The 23668-nt window shown below is 35.8% G+C and overlaps 1 protein-coding gene across 6 annotated transcripts; it reads left to right on the top strand.

The window, feature by feature from the left end:
- Positions 1–54: 54 nt before the first annotated feature.
- LOC105701495 (equilibrative nucleoside transporter 1) lies at positions 55–22911 on the top strand. 6 transcript variants are annotated; one of them, XM_012428277.1, is made up of 12 exons: positions 55–542; positions 7381–7512; positions 10758–10799; positions 12034–12154; positions 12887–12968; positions 13133–13272; positions 13382–13527; positions 13774–13859; positions 15752–15898; positions 17871–18179; positions 18859–19061; positions 20459–22911. In XM_012428277.1, exons 2-12 carry the CDS (start codon positions 7419–7421, stop codon positions 20586–20588), a joined length of 1500 nt encoding a protein of 499 aa, XP_012283700.1. In that variant the 5' UTR covers positions 55–542; positions 7381–7418; the 3' UTR covers positions 20589–22911. The 6 variants fall into 6 exon arrangements, with proteins under 6 accessions (XP_012283700.1, XP_012283701.1, XP_012283699.1 ...); XM_012428278.1 differs by having other exon boundaries at positions 55–247; XM_012428276.2 differs by lacking the exon at positions 55–542 and having other exon boundaries at positions 7119–7512.
- Positions 22912–23668: the final 757 nt, after the last annotated feature.

A 23668-nucleotide genomic window follows, 5' to 3' on the forward strand; every position in this document is an offset into this window, starting at 1 on the left:
ATTTACGTCCTTGCTTTAACGCCTATGTGGAGAAACAGGTTTCTAAGGATGTACTTGATTCAAGTAATTTGCAATGCGATAATCGCTTGACTGAATCTTATTAAACAGCCAACACGAGTATTACCATTTTTGCGGGTCGGAGTTGCTGTTCATCAACGCTCAAAGCAGCAGCTTTCTAAGTGATATAATGGCATTTCAAATATAGTGGTGCAACAATACAGAGGAATTTCTGCAATTATATTAAAAGGTACAACATTGTTAATAAATTGTATTGTACTACATATATTTCATAAACTGTTATAAGCGCTTAAGCAGTTTTCTAAGTGATATAATGGCATTTTAAATATAGTGGTGGAACGATACAGAGGAATTTCTGCAATTATATTAAAAGGTACAATAACATTATTAATACATTCTATTGTACTACATATATTTCATAAGCTGTTATAAGCGCTTAAAGAAACTGCTTTCTAAGTGATATAATGGCATTTCAAATATAGTGGTGGAACGATACAGAGGAATTTCTGCAATTATATTAAAAGGTACAACATTATTAATACATTTTATTGTACCACATATATTTCATAAACTGTTATAAGCGCTTAAAAAAGCAGCTTCCTAAGTGATATGATGGCATTTCAAATATAGTGGTGGAACAATACAGAATTTCTGCTATTATATTAAAAGGTACAACTTAACAGTTATGTAACATGGGGCTAACAGGTTACATAACATTTGTTACTATCATATCTATATAAATGTAGCATAACTTTGTTACTCTCATGTTACATTATGTTACAGTCCTGATATTACTGTGTATATGCAGCACATATTTGTAACAAAACAGAATTACATTGGTGCTAACTGTCTTTTATTTTATTACATCATCGTCATCGTAATTGCCATAATTCATCGTCAAATGTCATAAGATTAATATATGTAATATTTTGTTTACTACTCGTATGAAAAAATGTGAATTTAATTCATACGCGCATATACATTATCAGTTATTGTTTGCTAGTCGAATGAAATCCTATTTGTCTTTAAGTATAATCAGATAGTTTATCATTACATAATTTCATTGAAAGTCTGATTTGTACTTTAATATCTAACTGTTGTCAAGTACCAACAAATAATGAATAATACAAAATTATATAATTTTGGATAAAATTGCGTCATCTTTTTTATTAAATGTATGAAAAATTAATATTATTTTAAGGTAACTGAAATTATAACATTAATATAACATGTTACATGACATGTTACCTTACCGAGTGGGACATAATAACTAACATCTAACTTCCATGTTACTTTTATGCTACATAACATGTTAGTTTCGAAAACGTGACATTTACTCAACAGTTATATAACAGTGTTCACTGGGTTAGAGCCTTCAATAATTCGATATCATTCGAAATATGAGAGCTCGACGCCATATTGGTTTTGGTCTGAGCTAAGTTAAAAAATTTTGTTAATAAAATCCAAATTTTGAAAGTGTCAGGATAATTCCTAGGTACTCATGAGTCATGTGTCAAAGTTTCGGACAGTTTGGTCGAATACCCTTAAAAAAAGTGTTGCATTCGAATCGACTGATTTGAGGGGGTTTCACTTCACCTTAAGGGACTAATTTGCAAATTTCAAGTAGTTGTAAAGTGGCACTTCGATTAAATCTAAATGTTCATCGCTTATCTGTCGGTTTAGTGAAAAGACACCACAAGGGAAACTAATGTACAGTCCATTTCTAGAGAGGAAGATAACGAGTTCTTCGACATCCTCCTTTTTTCTCACAGTGGACATTACACTTCCCAAACTCGAATCAGAGTTATTAATCTCTTCTAGCAATATTAGTACTCATGGCGGAGTACTTCCCCAATTCCCCGTCAATGGCCGTCTGATATTGACTAATCTCACTATCAGTTTGTTTATTTTCAGATAGAATATTTTTCTATTTCGGGCCTATTTATTCCCCTAGAAATGATTATCAAGCTGACTCATCGTCGACAAATATACTCTTCGAATGGAAATATTAAGTGAAACTCGTCGAGGAACTAGATCGACGTCGATAAAGATTTTTCTAAATGCCTACGTTGCCGACGTTCGTTTTTATATTGACAGCTGGGTCGAATTATATTGGGTATTGTACGAAATGGCATGCTCCACCTGTCGTTTTACAATAATTATAAAGAAATCGAAGTAAAACTCCAGAAATCCTCTGGATTCATGCTTTCTGGGGCCCTAATTGACTGCAGAAGGACCCCCTGCGCCATCTGTGATTTTCAGGTTAATTAAATGTTCACTCCGAGACCTTGTATTCCCATCGTTTTAGCATAGAAGCGCGTAGGACACTTTTTTTGCCTTTATCCCATTCAAATACGAATTTATCGATTACCAAAGTGTCCTAAATTGTCGTAAAATTGTCCGAACCCTTTCGTTTCTCATATCAAAGCCTTCAATAATTGTATATTGATCGAAATATGAGAGCTCGACGCCATTTTGGCTGTGGTCTGGGCTAAGTTAACAAATTTTTTACAAAAATCCAAATTTTGAAGGTGTCGGGACAATTCTTAGATGGTCACGAGTCATGTGTCAAGGTTTCGGACAGTTTGGTCTAATACCCTTAAACAAAAGTGTTGTATTCGAATTGACTGATTTGAGGGGGGTTTCACTTCACCTTAAGGGGCTATGCCAAAACGATGGTAAAACGAGGTCTCGGAGTGACAATTTAATTGACCTGGAAATCGCAGATGGCGCAGGGGGTCCCTCTGCAGCCAATTAGGGCCACAGAAAGCATGAATCCAGAGGACTTCTAGAGTTTTACTTCGATTTCTTGATATTTATTGTACGAAAACGACAGGTGGAGTATGCCATTTGGTACAATATCCAATATAATCCGACACAGCTGACAATATAAAAACGATGGCATTATGAGGTCTCGGAGTGAAAATTTAGTTGACACGGAAATCACAGATGGCGCAGGGCGCATTCATAAATTGGCTCTCGTCAGAAAAGAGGATATGTAACGTGGGCAACCACGTGAAGATATGCCTTAATTGCCATAAGAGCAATTGCTTCACGTTATACTGACTTAATTACGTCCAGCTGACAATATAGATCTGTGTATGTGTGTGTCACAAAATTCCTAGCGAACCGTTATACAGAATCGGTCGGAACTTTCCACAGAAAGTCAAGCACTCGATGACAATTCTCTGATATGGTTTTGACATTCATACATACATACCTGCTAGACCGAGCAGTACTATAATATAATTTTGATATTGTAATATCGCTGATATTATAGTTTAGTATAGCTGACGACATTTCCAAGTTATAATTTCTAAAACAAGAAATCTTTTCAACAAAACTAATACAACAGTATGTAGAGAAAAGGAGCAGTACTATAATATCATTTTGATATTGTAGTATCGCTGACATTATAGTGTAGTATAGCTGACGACATTTCCAAGTTATAATTTCTAAAACAACAAACCTTTTTAACAAAACTAATAAAACAGTGTGTAGAGAAAAGTATAAGGTACTACATGCATACCTGCTAGACAGAGCAGTACTATAATATCATTTTGATATTGTAGTATCGCTGATATTATAGATTAGTATAGCTGACGACATTTCCAAGTTATAATTTCTAAAACAAGAAACCTTTTCAACAAAACTAATACAACAGTATGTAGAGAAATGTATAAGGTACTACATACATACCTGCTAGACAGAGTAGTACTATAATATCATTTTAATATTGCATTATCGTTGATATTATAGTATGTCTGGATATTATAGTGTAGTATAGCTGGTGTTGTTGATACTATACTACTGCAAAAAGTGATATTAAATGTGCTGTTTAAAAAAAAAATATTTGATATAACATTTTCGTTCATCCTTTTTAATAATTCCTAACTGAAACGGCTATAAATATATTCCGTGACCAATTACAATTAATCTAAACTTGTAGCGCAAATTATGAAGTATCTCGTAGTCGACAGTGAATGGGTTCAATTACATGTATACATATGTTTTTGTCAACGTTACACGAAGCACGTACGCTATGCTATTTGATAACCTAATCATATCCCATTTCGGCTGATATCGCGTCTTTCTTTGAATCTCCTTCAAAAGAATCGCGATATTCGCTTTTTCCGTCCAGGTGTGACAACGAGAGAGGTGAACTTGCAATATTGCCAGACAGGCGCTTCCGTACAATAATTATACATATATAAAATCTAAGTAAAACTCCAGAAATCTTCTTTATTCATAGTATTTTACGCCCCATAGGTGTTTAGAACAATCTTTTCTACCGACGTCGATCAAATCTCGTGCTTCACTTCACCTTAATGACGTTTATTCGAAGTCTTACACAAAAAAATTAAAAATAAAGTTCAATTTGAATTTTGGCGCCATTCCGTGCTGCGTTCTCACGTTGCGCAGTCGCAGAGCGCGACTGATATGCAAGATAAAATAGTAGAGAATTATTGCAAAAGTTCCTCACTACCTCGAAGCGGTATTAATAATTCCGAGAAAAAAGTCTAGAAAATTTAAATATTTACATGTATCAAGATATCTGAAATATTTGTTGAAAATCTCACTGACGTATTTAGTTTCAATGATTTATAAACACGTATAGAAATTATACTTTTTAATTTATGTTCGTATAATAAAAGTACATTTTTTACTTCACGATTATAATCGGACACTACATTTGGTATTAAACAACACGACAAATTTTGTAATATCCTCTTTGTTGGTCTTTTCAATTTTCAAATTTGCCGCCAAATTCGCGGGCTACCCTTCTTGCCCTCGCTCGGGATGGAGGGTAGAAATTGTAGAGAAAGTGTACATAGATGCCCTCGCAAAACGAACAGCGACGTCACTTCCGTCAAAACCAACCCCAAAGTGTACACTTTTCATAAAAGTAGAAAGTGTAGGCGAAACGAACAAACCTTATGCATCTGACATCCTCCAGCGCATGCGCAGTCTACTATGTCGGACTTCGCGATAACTTATACTAAAGGTCGTAATTAAATGTTAAACCCGAAATATTCGTCACTTATCAAAAAATACTACATTCGAGGAACTGATATAACATTCACGTTTATAAATAATTTATGCACATGAAGTATGTATCATGTTTTAAATTAAGATCTTAGCGTCACCTAGAATGCGCATGCGCATAGCGGCATGGATTTGGCGCGATCGACCGTTACGTGATTTAAAACGGAAAGGTTTATAAAGATACATCAAATTGACAATTAAACATATAGACATCAACACCCGCATTCGTTGTTAATATATATATGATATAATATAATATGTTAAAAATTATAAGGAGTCAATGCACTTTTAACCAGAATTTAAATTCCATCTAGCCTACGATATCCATTCTGCGCGACACTAAGAAAGTTCGGAGCGAACGGTTGCGACATCTCCTGCGTAAGCTAAAAAAAGAAGTGCGTCATGATCAAATACCACATTGAATGAAATAATAAAAAGTACCAGCCTACTCCAGCACGTACACCATGGGCATACCCAAGAAAGTATAAGAAATGAATATCTAATATAACGTTAAACATAGATTTTTATTTAAATTTCGACGTCCTTCATCCACACGCATCACAGTGCAGCACCGCGCATGCGCATTGTAAAATCACCGCGACATCTGCAGTCTTCTAAAAGGAGTAAAAAGAAAAGTTCCATATGATCAGAGCCGAGTAAAATGGTTTTCGGAATGCATTTAAAATATAAAATATAACGTGGATTCGTAAAGTCCATTTAAATTGCATAATGGAAAATAGTCTTCCGTGTTCTGTTTAAACTAGAAACTGTAAAATATATATTTGAAATAGGTTAGTCAAAATGCAAAAAGGAATTTTTTATATTGTGAACGGGGTATTTTAGTGGGGAGTTCTATTTACAAATACAAATGAAATGTTAAATTTAATCAGTTTCTGCGAAAATGGCCTGTTTCGAGTTATGCGTGTTGTTTAACACTAGAATTACCGGCGGATTTTTTTTTTTTTATGTGGTGGGCCATTTGAAACCAGTTATTTTGACTGGGCTTAGTAATTCTAGTGTTTATTATATCGAGAGTTAATTCAGTTGACAGAAGAAATAACTTCGCGATTTTATCGTAGAAAATCGTATAATTAATAATTCCCCACTTTGCGATGTTTTTCACATATATTTTTAGTCTTTTAGCACATATATAAACACGGAAATATTTTAAGGAACAGTGAATTAATTTGGCGCTTGTATTTAAAATTCTTTAGAATTTTACGTTTTCTATATGACGGATTTCACAGATGCATGATATATGTATTCGCAAGGTTAACGTCTTTTACCGCACATATAAACACGTAAGAATTGTTAAGAGATAATTAATTTACCATTTGTATTCAAATTCTATCGACATAACCGTATTTAATATTAAATTTCTAATTGGATTTATTTTTTATTTAAAAAGTGAAGGACGTAATGTACTCCCCATTTTTCGGTGTTAATGACGTATATTACGTAACAAAGTAATTAATCGGAAAAAATCGAGGAAAACCAGTAAATTACGTTTCCAATATGAAGAATGCCGCAGATGGACGATATACGGTTTCTGCTAGGTTATAAACGTCTTTTAGCACATATATAAACACGGAAATATTATAAGGAACAATGAATTAATTTGGCGCTTATATTCAAAATTGTTTAGAATTTTACGTTCCCAATATGGCGGATTCGATAAATGCAAGATATATGTATTCTCGAGGTAGCTTTTAGCGGACATATAAACACGTAAGAATTGTTAAGAGATAATGGATTTACCATTTCTATTCAAATTCTGTCGACATAACTCTATTTAATATCAAATTTCTAATTGCATTTATTTTCTATTTAAAAAGAGAAGGACGTAACGTACTTTACGCTCTCGTGGAAAACTAGGTACGCATTATGCGTTCTAACATACACGTACATTACATGACGTATTACACCTACTCAACTCTGGTCCCAGCGCACGACAAGTGTAAACGAGGCTCGAGTGCGTAGCGCGAGCTGCGCATGCGCGTCGTCGAGTTAGCGGGAAGGTCCGCGACTTAACCTAAAAGAGGGAGGCCCGCAATCCGCGCGAAAAGATGGCGAGGCCGGGCTCGGAGTCAGTGTCACCCCGCTAGCGCGGACAGTCGGACCCCGAGGGCGGTCACCTGCCGACGTGTAAGCGGTCCGCGAGGCGCGGATCCTAACCTCGATGCGCCTCGACGCCGGGCACAGTCTCGCGCTCTGATACCAGTCCGCCCACTCGCCGCGCCGATTCCGCCTCGCGCACTGCTATTCCGACTCTCCGCGGCGAACATGTGCCGATAATATACCGTAACCGCGTTGCAGGGATTCGACACCGGTCCTGAGAAGACGTCAGGAGGAAAATGGCAGGCAGCTACACGAAAAAGGAATTCGGCCTGGGCCCTGAAGAGCAGACGCTCCTTAAGGGGTCCAACGGGACGCGCATCGTGGCCAAAGGTGAGAAATTCCCATTTCTCCCCCGTTATCCGGTTTCCCCCTGTTTCCTCCCCTCCCCTCCCCCCTACCTAACCATCGCGCCCTCTTTCCGCCCCTTTCGTTGAGTATTTTTAACCTCTCTTTAGGACCGCGCGCGAGTTCGCTCTCTTCCTAGTTTTCGATAGCTTTCGATAGTGTTCGATAGTGTTCGATAGTTTTCGATAGTTTTCGATAGTTTTTCGCCGGCCGATCGCCAACGAGGTGCGGGAGTCTTTAGAGTAGCGATGTTTCAATTTAGTGTTTATGAGTTTCGTTAAGATTTCCTATCTTTTTTTTCTCCGCTTTTACCGCCCTTTCTCTATGCCGTTCGCGCTCTTTTCGCCCTCGCACTCTTCTGATATCTAATCTGCTTTCTAGCATCGCATAATTTACATCCGTGTTTATGGTCAAGATTGGAGTTTGTTCTGATCCAGCAGCCTGTGGATGGATGAACCTTTATCTTATCTGTGCCTATGGTGTGGGTGACCCCTGTTATTTGATTTTATGTCACATGATGTATGTTTAGTGATATTAACGTATTTCCTTGCTTCGATGATTAATTAGGATGTAACTGCTTTTTTTTTTAATTCAAGGAATGGGTAGGAAAGCGTTTAGTAAGTCATTTTTCAAATCTTTGTTTTCCCTTCCTTTAGGTGGGAAGAGTAATTATATTTCATTTTATGTTGTGCGCTACGATGTGTATTTAATGATATTAATGTATATCGTTGCTTCGAAGATTAATTTATGATGTAACTGCTTTTTTTTTTAATTCAAGGAATGGGTATGGAAGCGGTTGATAAGAGTCATTTATGAAATCTTTGATTTTACGTTACATGCTACGATGTGTGTTTAATGATATTAATGCATTTCCTTGCTTTGAAGATAAATTTAAGATGTATCTGCTTTTTTTTGTAATTTAAGGAATGGGTAGAGAAGTGTTTAGGATGAATCATTTATGAAATCTGGGTTTTCCCTTCCATTAAGTAGGAAGAATGTAACGGAAAGTTAGAGCTTTGAATCGTTTGCAGCGATTATATGTTTTAATGTATTACAATGTTACCTGAATTGTTGATACCTAAACTTCCGTAAATGAGTTTATTTAATGTTTGATTCTTGAGTGTTGGAATAGTTATTGAAGATCGATACTATACTTCCTGTATTGCATTGCAGAAATTGGTGAACGTTTATGTTATACTAAAATTTAATTAGCAAGAATTTATCGGTTCCTTCGCCCTGCTGGATATTTGTTATGTCTGTGATAAATGTTGACCCATGTAATATTTAACTTTGGCTCAGATTAATTTTGCTGTTATTAAAAGACCATGTACACTATTTTTGTATCATGTTACGCCATGCTGGTAAATATTTTTATTCTGTTAAAATTCAAAACAAGGTTAATGAATTTGGCCTGGGGAAGTTTTTTATTTTGACTAGCCGTCAATGTTTTTCCCCAGTGATAAATGTTAAAATGTTTAAATGTATGAGGTATTCTTAAGAAAGCTGATAAGCTATCCTTTGGGCTTAGATTTCTTATGGCTACATTCGTATCTGTACATATGTGTAATATGTTTATGCAGGATATTTCCAAATGAAACTGCTAGGATAATGTAAAAGTCTTGGAATTTCAAAACGCATGTATATTGTCAACTTGATTAACATTTCTTTCACATGTAAAACTATATATTAGTTTAATAAGAGTAATCAACGTGAATGCAGATAGGTTTAATTTAATTTTCCACTATATTTGTTAATGCTCTTGCTCTTATAATATTTTTATCGAAAAGAGAAACTTACTAATAAACATCAATAAATAATAAGTATAGTTAAAATTAAACGCAGTCATGAAAATTACTTCAGTTTTTAAGGGAGTTGATAATTTGCTTTTTATTTTAGCTTGATGACTTCTTGATAGCTTTTTATATTTTTAGTTTGGTACAAGGAACCGTTTGAGTTAAAGATACGAGAACTTTCAAACTGGAGATGTCTTTTGTCGATCAAAATTAAATCCAATCAATAGAGATGTGATAAGAACGTGGTTGACTTTATTCTTACATAACGTTTGAGAATGATAAAATTTGATATTTTTAGCTCTTCTATCTGAGAGATAATTTTAGAGTACTACAGTTGATATCTTGCATTAACCATTCATGATGTTAAAATTTCATCGGCCATATAATTCTTAAAGCTTCAAATCAGGAACACGTTTCAGTGAAGGTTTAATTTTGTGCACCGTTTGCAAGTGACTATTCCAAAGTTTTCACGTTTTAACAAATTCATAGATCAGATAAAAGCACTTGTATGTAATAATTATAGAGCAGATGACATTAAGACGCCAACAATTGATTTGCTTTTACATATTAAAAAAAGGTATACTCCCTTTCGTGTGTTCGCAATATAATAAAAATTGTTAAATATAAAGAACGTACATGAAATGTTCATACGTTCTTGCATCATTTGGTGTATGAAAACAAAAAAGATGATGATCAGTATTTCACTTTGATATGTATTACATGCGTAGTTTTTACCATTATAGAAATAGCTTTTAGTGCTAAAAGACTTTTTTTAATGTTAAATGTGAGGTATGCGTATAGGACGTAAGCCATTCCTGTGATGAAAAGTGTTAAAAGACGTCTTTTAGCTGTTTAAACATATCTAAAACACGTATTTTAATGCTAAAAATGAAGTATAAAGACGCCTTGTGTTGCATTTGACATATATTCGTTTAATCTCTGATAATTATATGTGACGATACCCTTGTAGCCATTAAGGAGATATCTGCGGTCCGAAGTGTGCGATAATGATGACAGTATTTCTGCAAGTCCGAGACCTCTAATATGCAGTTTGTGAAAGAAACTTGAAGATTTTCTATCTATTGTCTTAGAATAGAATCTTTTCCCAACGAATGGGTGTGCAAGAAATCTAATGTTCCTGTAGGTAGATGTAACTCGACCATAAAATGTATTCTACGATTACTTACAAGTTAGGTTAGAACTTCCGACACACCGAATGTACAATTCATCCATCTCTATCTTGTTTAGCGAGCTATCTCAGACCTTAGGTTATCGTTGTAAGTTTTTATCTAAAAAGTGACGCTGGCTCATCCACTGTTACATTTCATTATTTCTTTTTTTGTTACCATCTAACAATTTTATGTGCAAAGTAGAAAGTTATTCCTGTTAGTAGTTAAGTACAAATCTTAAATGTTTGGTATATTTTCCTCTCTACAGGTTGTGCGTCCTATAGTACTTTTAATGTGCCGCTTTCAATTGGTAATTAACGTTTACTTAATTTCACCCGTTAAGATGATATGAAAGGCGCTGGGAAATTTAATTTAGGTCGATAAATTAAAATTCATCTATACCCTTTTTGGCGGGAACGCCATTTTGAATACTCAAGTGGTAACATAAGCTGGCGCGTCACGTTTTATTATAATATATTTCATTTATTTATATTTATGATGAAGTCTTTTACAGTCTACGTTGAGAATTATATGAATTAAAGCGTTACATATGTCATTTCGGTAAAATAACGATGAAGAGATCGATGTAAAACTGTGAATTCATTATTCTAACGACTGTATAGGAGCAGCGTCGCCATCTGTGACGTTTAGCAGCAACTAAATTTTTGCTCTAAAACCCCGCGTTAGCCCCGGGACATGCCAGCATTCTCTTGCAATCGTTGGTGAAAGTATTCCATATTTTCCCACCTGACTCAGTAAAATTCCATTTCTATGGTATTCAAAATTCTTCCAGCTAGATCCTGAAACTCTTTATTTTTTATTCTAAGCCTCCAATAAGCGTAAAACATCGAAAACCTGCACGGCCCACGCCACGTTGATTCTAGTCCATGATAAATAAATAAATTTTTCATGAAAAATAAAATTTCCTGAGTTTCGGGACCTACTTCAGAGCCTCCATATTCCCGTGGTGAAATTTCAAACTAATCGGTACACCCAATTCGGGGAATACTATCACCAACGATTTGAATTCTCAGATATATATAGGCTGACCTTTTCATATCACCTTAAGTATGATATGTGCCCATAATTATGAAAGTGGTCCAAGTCATATATTTTTTGTTTCGAAATTACATTGAATTAATTTCGTTTGAAATAATATGGCGTGAAATAACTGATAAACTCATTTTTTTTTTTTAAATTTTGACTTAGACCACTTTCATAATTATGGGCACATATGACGTCCCTCCTAAGAGCGTCCGATGCATGCTTTCTCTCTCCGATGGTGTGCCTATGAGTGTCAAGACTACCAAGATAGAAACTCCAATCGGTCTCATCCGGGCATGGCCAATGCTTATTGACTCGGTTAAATTCGATAAATTGATTCAAATTGGACTCTAATCTTTGCACCCTTGTCCTTTGGCGTCTCTGCATGTGATATTTCTGAATCGTCGGAGCTTCTCTCGGCACTTCTTTCTGGCTATTCTCATACCATGTCTAAGCAGAGACGGAATGCCTGGAATGTTAATTAATATCTTAATTCACAGGAACGGAACCAGTGAGGCTATCCCCGGGATGGGAAGGAACGGGAAGGCCTGACGACGAATTAAATTTTAAAGGCGTTACGATGGATCAGGCGGACCTTGAAATCAATCCACCGAAGGACAGGTAATTGTTTATTCGCTTATGACTCCTTTAAGGTGAAGTGAAACACCCTTCAAATCAGTCGATTCGAATACAACACTTTTGTTTTAAGGGTATTGGACCAAACTGTCCGAAATTTTGACACCATCACTCCTGATCATCTAAGAATTGTCCTGACGCATTCAAAATTTGGATTTTTTAATTAAATTGTTTAACTCAGCCCAGGCTAGAACCAAAATGGCGTCGAGCTCTCATATTTCGATCAATATACAATTATCGAAGGCTCTGATATGAGAAACGAGAGGGTCAGGACAATTTTACGACAATGTAGGACACTCTGGTAATCGATAAACTCGCATTTTAACGGGATAAAAGCCAAAAAATTGTTGTATACGCTTCTATGCCAAAACGATGGTAATACGAGGTCTCGGAGTGAAAATTTAATTGACCTGGAAATCACAGATGGCGCAGGGGGTCCCTCTGCAGTCAATTAGAGCCCCAGAAACCATGAATTCAGAGGATTTCTGGAGTTTTACTTTGATTTCTTTATAATTATCGTACGAAAACGACAGGTGGAGCATGCCATTTAGTACAATACCCAATATAATTCTACCCAGCTGTCAATATAAAAACGAACGTCGGCAGCGTAGGCATTTAGAAAAATCTTTATCGAACGTTGATCAAGTTCCTCGACGTGTTTCACTTCACCTTAAATGCCTCTTAGCGGAGGTAAATCATAACGCTTCCTGTTTTCAGATTGAACCTGGTGTTTTTTGTACTGCTGTTACATGGTATCGGTGCCTTGATGCCCTGGAATATGTTTATAACAGCGAAGGATGTGAGAAAAGATATATCTTAAGCTCTAACGCTTTTTGCACTACGCGAGTCGATTGTTCTGTGCGGTAACGCTTTGTTACGTGAACGTTGTCTAATGACTAAGATGATTTATCTAATCGGATCTCTCGTTGTTTCTTATACATGTGTCTCTTTGTTTTTCTACAGTATTTTGTCAACTATAAACTCTCGAAGATGTATACTGGCGTCGAGTCACACTACGTAACGAATTTTTTAGCCGACGTAGGATTCGCTGCGCAGATACCGAATTTACTGTTCAACTGGCTGAACGTATTCATCCAATTGGGGTAAGTAATCTCTTGTCAACCTCGAACTGTTAATTCGGTGGTCTCTCATTAACTATCTTTCTTATTTACCGTGCTGTTTTTTACACCATAATTTGTTTTAATTTCCTAGAGGTAACTTAACCACTCGTATAGTATGGGGGATTCTTGTACAAGTTCTTGTGTTCGTCTTTACGGTTGTGCTGGCAATGACTGATAGCTCCGGTTGGCCCGATGCATTCTTCTGGATCACTATAATCTCCGTTGTTATACTGAACAGTAAGGATACTTTCATAAGAAATGACTATTTGATTGCTTGTTCGAAGCTCCTGAAGCATTGAAGGATCGCAAAAGTTATGTTCAAATTGGGGAAAGAAGTACCCTTTGTTCTGCCATGGGTACCTCTTTCCTCAGGTCACACTTACATCGTTGTCTTCTCAGCTGTGTTAATCTTGTACCAAAATATTTATTGTAAAGTACGCTATTGTTATGTACCGAGTGAATACAGTGGATTTCAATTTTCAGCTTCTAATGGTATTTATCAAAACTCGGTTTTCGGAATGGCTGCAAAGTTGCCTAGCAAGTACACTGGTGCCGTTGTCCTGGGTTCGGTAAGTATTCTTGTTAACCGTTGATAATTCATTAGACTTATGCCCGGTTCCACCAACCTCGGTTAAATCATTGATTACCTAACCGTAGGTTAAAGTTAACGTCTAAGGTAATCATGGGTTAAAAACGTAAATGTTCCATCACATTTATTTAGTGCGTGATCAACTAATCGTATATACCATTCGAAGTAATAAATCATTGATTACTTAACCGTAGGTTAACGTTACCGTCTAAGTTACTCGTGGGTTGAAAATGTAAATGTTCTATTATATTGATTTAGAACGTGATTAACTAGTCGTGTACACCATTCGAAGTGCTAATTCATCGATTACTTAATCGTAGGTTAAAGCTAACGTCTTAGATAATCATGGGTTAAAAAACAAATGTTCCATCCCATTTATTTAGAGTGCGATTAACTAATCGTGTACACCATTCGAAGTGCTAAATCATTGATTACCTAATCGTAGGTTAAAGCTAACGTGTAAGTTAATCATTGGTTAAAAACGTAAATGTTCCATCCCATTTATTTCGAGTGTGATTAACTAATCGTATATAATCATTCGAAGTGCTAAATCATCGATTACCTAATCGTAGGTTAAAGCTAACGTCTAAGATAATCATGGGTTAAAAAACGTAAATGTTCCACCACATTTATTTGGAGTGCGATTAACTAATCGTATACACTATTCGAGTTAAGCTGAATTGTTAGTGAACGCGTTCGCGTGATTGGCTGATACTCTGATCGACTAGAAAGCAAAAAGTTGAAGTGCGATTAACCGAAGCTAAACGATTGAATTTGGCTGGTTGATCTAAACGGCAGTTAACGGAAATTAACTCGCAGTTAAAATGAACTTTACTTACTCAAGGAGTTCTTTTGGTTAAGAATGAATATGAAATATCTCCAAGCGTACTTCGATCATGAAGAAATTGTAAATAAAATCAATAATGTCTTCATACGTTTCGCCATAAGATGTTAATACATACTCAATCTAATCCATGTTTTCCTCACGTTTGTGCTGCTTTTAGGTTAAAGTTCGATTAACCTAAGCTAAACGATCAAATTTAGCTGATTGATCTGAACGGCGGTTAACGGAAATTAACTCGCGGTTAAAATGAACTTTACTTACTCAAGAAGTTCTTTTGGTTAAGAATGAATATGAAATATCTTCGAGCGTACTTCGATTATGAAGAAATTGTAAATAAAATCAATAACGTCTTCATACGTTTCGCCATAAGATGTTAATACATATTCAATCTAATCCATGTTTTCCTTGTGCAGCTTTTAGGTTAAAACTCGATTAACCTAAACTAAACGATCGAATTTGCTGTTTAAGCTAAACGGCGGTTAATGGAAATTAACCTGCCGTTAATATGTGGTGGAACGTATAACTCATTGTAACCGAGGATTAGCATTTTAACCAAGGTTGGTGGAACAGGGCATTAAACTTAAATGTCTCTAGTGGCTGCGTTAAATGTAAGCAGCAGGTTTTTTTTTACATTATTCTTACATTTGCCATAATGTCAAAAGTGGTTCAACTGGAAGTTAATGTCAAATGACGAGAAATATATTAAAATAATTCCACATACTGTACTCATGTATCTTATATTTGAGATAATTTTCGTTGATGTGTAGTAGTCTAAACACGGAATACAGTAGTACTTTATAGAATCTTAATATGGCAATAAATTTTCGTTACAGAGAATAAATGAAAATATTATAAATACTTGAAAATTTTTATTTACACATTTAAGTGCATTAGTATGGTTGTTTTGTTATTACCAATGATATTAAATGTCTCCTTTGTTGATTTATATTCATCAATGTTTTTTAATCAAGCATAAAAAAAGGATTAGTGCCGAATAAAGTATATATGTATTGAATATTGTTTTTCAGAATATTAGTGGAACGTTCACAGCTATAATAAGCTTCCTCGCCCAAGTAATGGCTCCAAACGTCCGGACTGCAGCTATATATTATTTCATAACTGCACTCTTTGTGCTGCTAGCATGCTTTGATACTTACTTTGCTCTTCCTATAAATGTAAGTTATCTAAATGGGCTGACGTGAACATGAATAACCACCACAAGTGAATGTGTCGTTTATCAGGCTTGAGAACAAGTAATGGGTTAATGCGCTGATAAGTTAATCATACATACGAGAGGTGACAAAAGAGAACTTTTCTTGAATTATTATTCACTGATTTCACTATTTTCAGAGTGTAACGTGTGAATGAGAGTTCTAAAATTACCTTTCATTGGTATGTTTTTTAATTTTCTATGATATTCTTATCGTTGTAAACACTGTATAAGGTAACTCTAGTAGAACCTAAGATTATATGATTATATTATATAAGATTATATTCACGGTTATTATTTCAACGTCTTGACTATACATATCGTATTATCTGAAAATAAGCTTCAGAGTTGCTCCTTAATCTATTAACAAGAAAAGAGGTTATTTTTATTTGCTCCATCTCGTGTAGAGTATTGAAACTATGAGTCATTCGCAATGCTATATATAAGTGTTGCCCGTTCAAACGTATTTGGCGCGAAAGTATGCCATATTTTTTTTTTTGTTCCATGTGTATACAGGGTGAATAATTGATGCATAGATTATTCGAGTAACACCCACGTCTATGAAAATAAAAATCGACTGATGCAATTAATGTATAGGATTGACAGAGCATTATGTATGGCGAAATATTTCCCAATAGAATGATTTCTTTTTATTAATTGTACGAAGTGTTTCTCAAGATAAATGCAGTGACTAATGACAGTCATTTCGGTCATTTAAAATCAATCGTACTGTGTAGTTTAGTTGTCGTCATTTACTATGAAAAAATGCTATGTCAATTTTTTCTTTTCCACTCTGAAATGTTGGAAAAAAAAAATATCTAAAACGGGAACATTTGTAATTGGTACATGTGGACTCATTCTGAAGTAATAAAATTGTTGTTTACATTTCGCGATAACAGATGTGATATCGCGACGTAATGGCATTTTGTTTCACCTAGATATGTTGGTCATTGTTTTGCAAATTATTGTATTGCATCATTAACATTGTTAACATAAAATCTCTTCTCAGAATCGGGCATGGGCAACTGTGGTATATATTTCAGGGTATTTGTTTTATTAGTCATTCTCATATAATTAAACAAAAAAAAATAGTATATTTTTCCATTAAAAAGTCAAGATGTATTGTTAGCCTTCAATATCAAACATTATTAATTTAACATTTTTTGTTCTCTTTTTTTTTTTTAAATATGAAGAAGTAATTTCAATTACTTGTTTCAAGTGCTTATTTTGCGAATTTTTTCATACGTTCGCTAGCAATAAAAAGTGTTTTTGTTTAGATATCCTATCTTGTAAATAAGCATATACATATTAATGTAACGTGTCAAGTCTTATCGTCTCATAATTGAATTCACTTAACGCAGCTCATTGAAAGTCGTTGCCCATATCCAAAGTATCAATTAACAGAAGCATCTGTTTAATTATATTTAATTATTCAATTGTTTGTAATGTTACGGTATTAGCAATAAGAAGTGTTTTTGTTTAGATATCCTATCTTGTAATAATCACGTGCATACTAATGTAACGTGAATCAAGTCTTATCGTCTCATAATTGAATTCACTTAACGCAGCTCATTGAAAGTCGTTGCCCATATCCAAAGTATTAATTTGCAAAAGCATCCGTTTAATTATATTTAATTACTCAATTGTTTGTAATGTTAGGGTATTCATTTTTATATTTGAACGCCATTAAAAAATAATGTACATTTGGGTATAAATAGTCATTAATTCCGATGCATTGTATTACAGCAAATGTATATTATGACTAGTTAAATATCAGGCAACTATTCATATAGTTGAGATCTTTAACTCTTACATGTGTTGTAGTTTAAGTGGTGATATTACTTGTTTCCTTGCCTGATAAATTATATTTGGTCACTTGTAGTTGTTATAGATAGATAGAGACATTGTTAACGATGGATATTGCAATTTCATTTCAGAGATTCTATCGGTATCATGAGTTGCTCTATCAAAAGGAGAACAGGAAAAGGGAACTTGAGAGCAATTCAAGAGGGAAGAGTGAAACGCCGCCATACTGGAAGATATTCAAGCAGTGTTTCCCTCAGCTGGTCAATATATTTTTCATCTTTTTCGTCACTTTAGCGCTCTTCCCTTCCGTTCATTCCGACGTAGGAATATCCGATCCAAACTTCATTGTTCCTAAACAATATTACGTTAGCGTAATGTGCTTCTTGACATTCAACATTACGGCTATGCTTGGAAGTAGTATTGCATCGATGGTGCAATGGGTATGTAAAGGAGGAAGTTGTTTTATCTGTTCGATAAGAAGATATTAAGGTGATATGAAAGAGTCAGCCTATACCCAGTGAACACTGTTATATAACTTTTGGGTAAATGTTACGTTTTCGAAACTAACATGTTACGTAGCATAAAAGTAACATGTTACGTAGCATAAAAGTAACATGGAAGTTAGATGTTAGTTATTATTTCCCACTCGGTAAGGTAACATGTTACGTAACATGTTATATTAATGTTATAATTTCAGTTACCTTAAAATAATATTCATTTTTCATATCTTTAATAAAAAATATTACGCAATTTTATCAAAAAACGTTGACCCTAAACAGTCGTTAGAATAATTAATTCACGGGATTTCAACAGTTTTACAGCAATCTCTTTGTCTTTATTTTACTGAAATGACGTATGGAACGCTTCAGTTCGTATAATTCTCAAGGTAGACTGTAAAGGACTTCAATATAAATATAAATGTCGGTAACGAGACGCGCCAGCTTATGTTCCCACTTGAGTATTCAAAATGTTACCAACAAAAAGGGTGTAGATGAATTTTAATTTATCGAGATTGATTAAATTTCTCAGCGCCTTTCATATCATCTTAAATTCTTTTACTGTAGGTAGACACTTTTAGGGTAGAAAGTGGCAGTAATAGATACGTTTCTCTTGTTACAGCCTAGCAAGAAATACTTGGTGATTCCAGTAATGCTGCGATTACTTTACCTACCGTTATTCCTGTTTTGCAACTACCATCCAGAAAACGTGAAGAGAATACTGCCGGTTTACATCCAAAACGATTGGGCTTATCTTTTAATTGCTGTGACAATGGGGTTGAGCAGCGGCTATTTCTCGTCCGTGGCTATGATGTATTGTCCTAGGTAAAGTATCGAGGAAATTGATTTAACAGAAGAAACACGTCTTCGTAATTTGCAATCATGAAGTAGTATAAGGAGACAACGCCGATGGTCGGTTCCACAGAAAGTTACCTAGGGTCTCAGATTTTCGTTGATGTAACGATGCGAGAAGAATTACTTTCAGAGTTCAAATACTGTTTAATCATTTTGTTCATGAAATGTTTAAAACTGCGTCGCCTCTTCAACATTTTTGGGTTATTGCATGTGTCTTTCTGCTTACTATTACTATGCAAATACTAGTAGGCTGTGTAAACGCTACTATCGTGTAAAGCACTCGGTTTTAGTAACTCGTACGAGTTACCGGCACCGTGTAAATTCCCCTTAAGGTGAAGTGAAACCCCCCTCAAATCAGTCGATTCTAATGCAATACTTTTTTAAGGGTGTTGGACTAAACTGTCTGAAACTTTGACACATGACTCGTGATCATCTAAGAATTGTCCTGACGCATTCAAAATTTGGATTTTTTAACAAAATTTTTTAACTCGGCCCAGACCAGAACCAAAATGGCGTCGAGCTCTCATATTTCGATCAAAATACAATTATTGAAGGCTGTAATATGAGAAACAAAAGGGTCAGGACAATTTTACGACAATTTAGAACACTCTGGTGATCCATAAACTCGCATTTGAGCGGGGTAAAGGCAAAAAAAAGTGTCTTATGCGCTTTTATGCTAAAACGATGGGAATACGAGGTCTCGAAGTGAAAATTTAATTGACCTGGAAATCACAGATGGCGCAGGGGGTCCCTCTGCAGTCAATTAGGGCCCCAGAAAGCATTAATCCAGAGGATTTCTGGAGTTTTACTTCGATTTCTTTATAATTATTGTACGAAAACGACAGATGGAGTATGCCATTTGGTACAATACCCAATATAATTCGACACAGCTGTCAATATAAAAACGATGGCATTATGAGGTCTCGGAGTGAACATTTAATTGACCTGGAAATCACAGATGGCACAGGGGGTCCCTCTGCAGTCAATTAGGGCCCCAGAAAGCATTAATCCAGAGGATTTCTGGAGTTTTACTTTGATTTCTTTATAATTATTGTACGAAAACGACAGATGGAGTATGCCGTTTGGTACAATACCCAATATAATTCGACACAGCTGTCGATATAAAAACGAACGTCGGCAACGTAGGTATTTAGAAAAATCTTCTTCATCGACGTCGACCAAGTTCCTTGACGTGTTTCACTTCACCTTATGTGCCACAGATCTAGTTTTCAAGCCATTATAAATAATGAACGAAACATTTTGGTTTTCATCATCTGTCTGACATTAAAAATGCGCTCCGGATATATACTTACTATACATGCGTATGACGAGAAATCTAAAATTAATGTCTGAAAATTCTTTTCCAGAATGGTGGAACCAAAGTATGCTGCGACAGCTGGTATGTTTGGAGCAGCGTGTCTGATCAGTGGCATCTTCTCTGGGATCTTATTTTCTAGGCTTATGCCGAAAATAGTTGCCACTATATCGTTCGAGTGAAGCCGCGCTAGCATTTTAAGGTCTGATATAGGTCCGTCAAGTGGATCGAATAGTTTCCATCTATTGAGAATCGTTGGTACACCGATACGTTATTGCAGTTTTATATAATAATGACGATTTTGAGAAGCAGAGACGTCGCGACAGCGTAATGTCGCGACCTTGCTGGATTTTCTCGTGCTCTTCTGGGGATCTTAAGGTGATATCAAAGTGTCATATGCGTACCAAAAAGTCAAAATATGTATAAAACTTTTCTCCAAATTGGGTGCAATCATTTGCAATCATCGCGAGATCACGGAGGCCCTAAGGAAGAGAGCGAGGGTCATGAAATTCCATGTTTCGACAAAAAATTTCTATTTATCTCGGACAAGAACTAAAAACAGACATTTCTCTTTGTCTTTTTTTCTTTTTATCGAAAAATGAAATTTCAAGAGCATCGCGTTCTTCCTTAGGACCTCCGTAATCACGTGTTAACGTTTCAAATGATACGGTGCACCCATTTTGGAGAAAAGTGTTATAAATATCTTGACGCTTTGATTTACAGAATGGCCCTTTCATATCACCTTAACGATGCACTAGAAAAAAGAGAAGAAGCACGTCCAATTGGTGGACGCCAAGTTGCTAAAAGGAAACTAAAAAAGGGAAAAGGAGACGCGCCGAAAATTCTCCGGACTATAAAAGACGGTTCGACGTCGACTGAATGAGTTCTTCTGCAATTGGCAGTGTTCCAGCTATTGGGTTGGCAACCAAATGATTGGGGATTTTGTCGGTAGATGGCGTTAAAAAATCTGCAGTCACTTAGTTACCGACCCAATATATTGCGGAAAGTCGGACCAATTCACCTTAAGGAGCTAGTCTAACGCATTCACGGCGATCTTCTGCAGGGTATTACAAAAGAGAGAATGGTCATGTCCGCTTATTCGCGTGACACTCGAGAACATATACTGTTTCTAGAATCTCGAAACTGAAATCAAATAAGCCAACTGTCTCGCGTAAGAGCAAACGCTGCGTTATGCAAACGAGTGATAAGGGATTGATCATATTGGCTGTGGTCCTAACTCGTATCTCACTTTTAGCGTCAAAAGATATATTTTAGAGCACTGTTAAAAGCGACCCTACTCATGTGTCGCTTTTAAACCACTTTTGTAGAGAATCCTTAAAAGAAACTATGAAAAACGTATTTTAGCGGCAGCACCTACTGATACCCTGTTTTAAGCTTCTCTTTGAGCGCTTTTAGGATAAAAACGAGCGACGATTCCATAAAATTTGGTAGGAGGCACTTTTATATCGCTTTTAGCTGTCAAAGTCACGTGTTAAATTTTGATAGCTTTTTATTGTCAAAATCGTACGTAAAAAATGGAATGCACTTTTCACAAAGCAGAAGCTCTCGCGAAGTAAATACAGGGCATCAAATAAATACCAGGGACTTTTTAATTCGAATTTATGTCGTTCTTGGCTAACCAAGATATTGGGCTTTATTCTGTCAAACTCTCAACAGACTTTTATGACTTTATTCTGTCAAGTTCTCAACAGACTCTGGAACTTTTGGCATACGAAAAATGCATGCGCTTAACGCAGTCGTCAGATTTTTCCGACGTTGTTAAATTACATTTCCTAAAAGCGGCCATAAAAGAAGGTATGAGTATGGCGTCTTTCAGCAGCGGTCCGTTCTTTAACTAAAAGACGTTTAAAAGCGTTGCTAAAAGTGAGATACGAGTAAGGGCCTTAGCTTTTATCGAAATAGAAATGGTTTACTCACGTCTCGCACCGCATTGAAATTGTAGGTTTGTAACTAATTTTTCATACGAGCCATTTTAGGTTTTGTCAGCTTGTAGTTATAGATTATTTAACTACGAGTAATCAGAAAAAGAGAAAAACATATTTGTCGAAGGAAATGAGATTTTCGCTCGTATGAGATTTTAGTACTGTTGACGGTTTTATTTTTTATCATAACTAAAAATGTTCCTAGGAAGAGAACCTTGTCGAGTTATATGATGCGAAAAGTGAAGTGAATTTAATCATGTTAATTACTATTAGTGTTACGAGTCGAACATATTCGACTGGTTAAATCAGATTTGAATTATTGTATTAAGTGCGGTTCTTTACATTCTTACTTTTTATACTGAAATTTGCTCCTGTTTGTACGTCACCGACCTTCGGTTAACCTTGAAGTTGGCCTTACACGTAGATGGGTACTGCCAGGATAAAAACAGGAAGAAATTAGTGTTTCCCGTGTTTTTGGAGACCCTGGCATGGTTTGAACAGTCCTTATTAATGCTAATCTATGTACAGTGACAGTAAAATACAATTTATTTATGAACTAAAATTCTGACCTAGCTCCGGTTCATTATATGTATCTGGAAATACTTGGGGAATTTAGAAATGACCCGAGTGGTGACGAGTCCGCCTTAAAATACTGCAGGACAAGTCTACGTCAAAGTAGGTTCCTGAGATTAATATCAAACATTAGATAGTGTCTGTTGAGAAAAATGATATCGCTTATCAGACTAGCTCCTTCGGGATACTCGAATCGATCATGGTCACCACGAAAAAAGAATTCAGAAGTCTCCATAGAAGCCCAGAAGGATACGGACCTTCGATGCTCGACGAATAGTACCTCGGCCAACCGATGGCGGCGCTGTAATCGTCTCCCCATTTCTCTTAATCTTACGGCGATATGTAGCGGATGGGATTTTTTCTTTATCTTACTCATAGTAATTGCCTTCCATATGCGTCTCTTTTCCTCCTGTATGTGTGATACTGTTTCTTAACACATGTAATCTCTATTGTAACCCCAATTCTGGTTTGTTAGCCAACTTTTAGAGCATCGAACGCTAAAACAGGATCTGGGCTTCTATGGAACTTCTGGATTCTTTGCCACTAATTAGGGTACCATTCGTTTGAATCGCAGCCGCTTATGAAGCACACAAGTTATTAATGAATATTTAGTGACTAAGGATCACTTGCAGAGTACAAGCTGAGGTCGTGAATGATGGAAAGTTCGCCTTCGAGGTAGACAAAGCGAGACTACCTACTGAATTTAGGGCATTTCGTTGCAACTGTGTGTATACATGCTGACAAGG

The sequence above is a fragment of the Orussus abietinus genome, unplaced genomic scaffold (assembly GCF_000612105.2).
Source record: "Orussus abietinus isolate OABI.00-Male unplaced genomic scaffold, Oabi_2.0 scaffold414, whole genome shotgun sequence".
In the NCBI taxonomy this organism is placed as follows: domain Eukaryota; kingdom Metazoa; phylum Arthropoda; class Insecta; order Hymenoptera; family Orussidae; genus Orussus; species Orussus abietinus.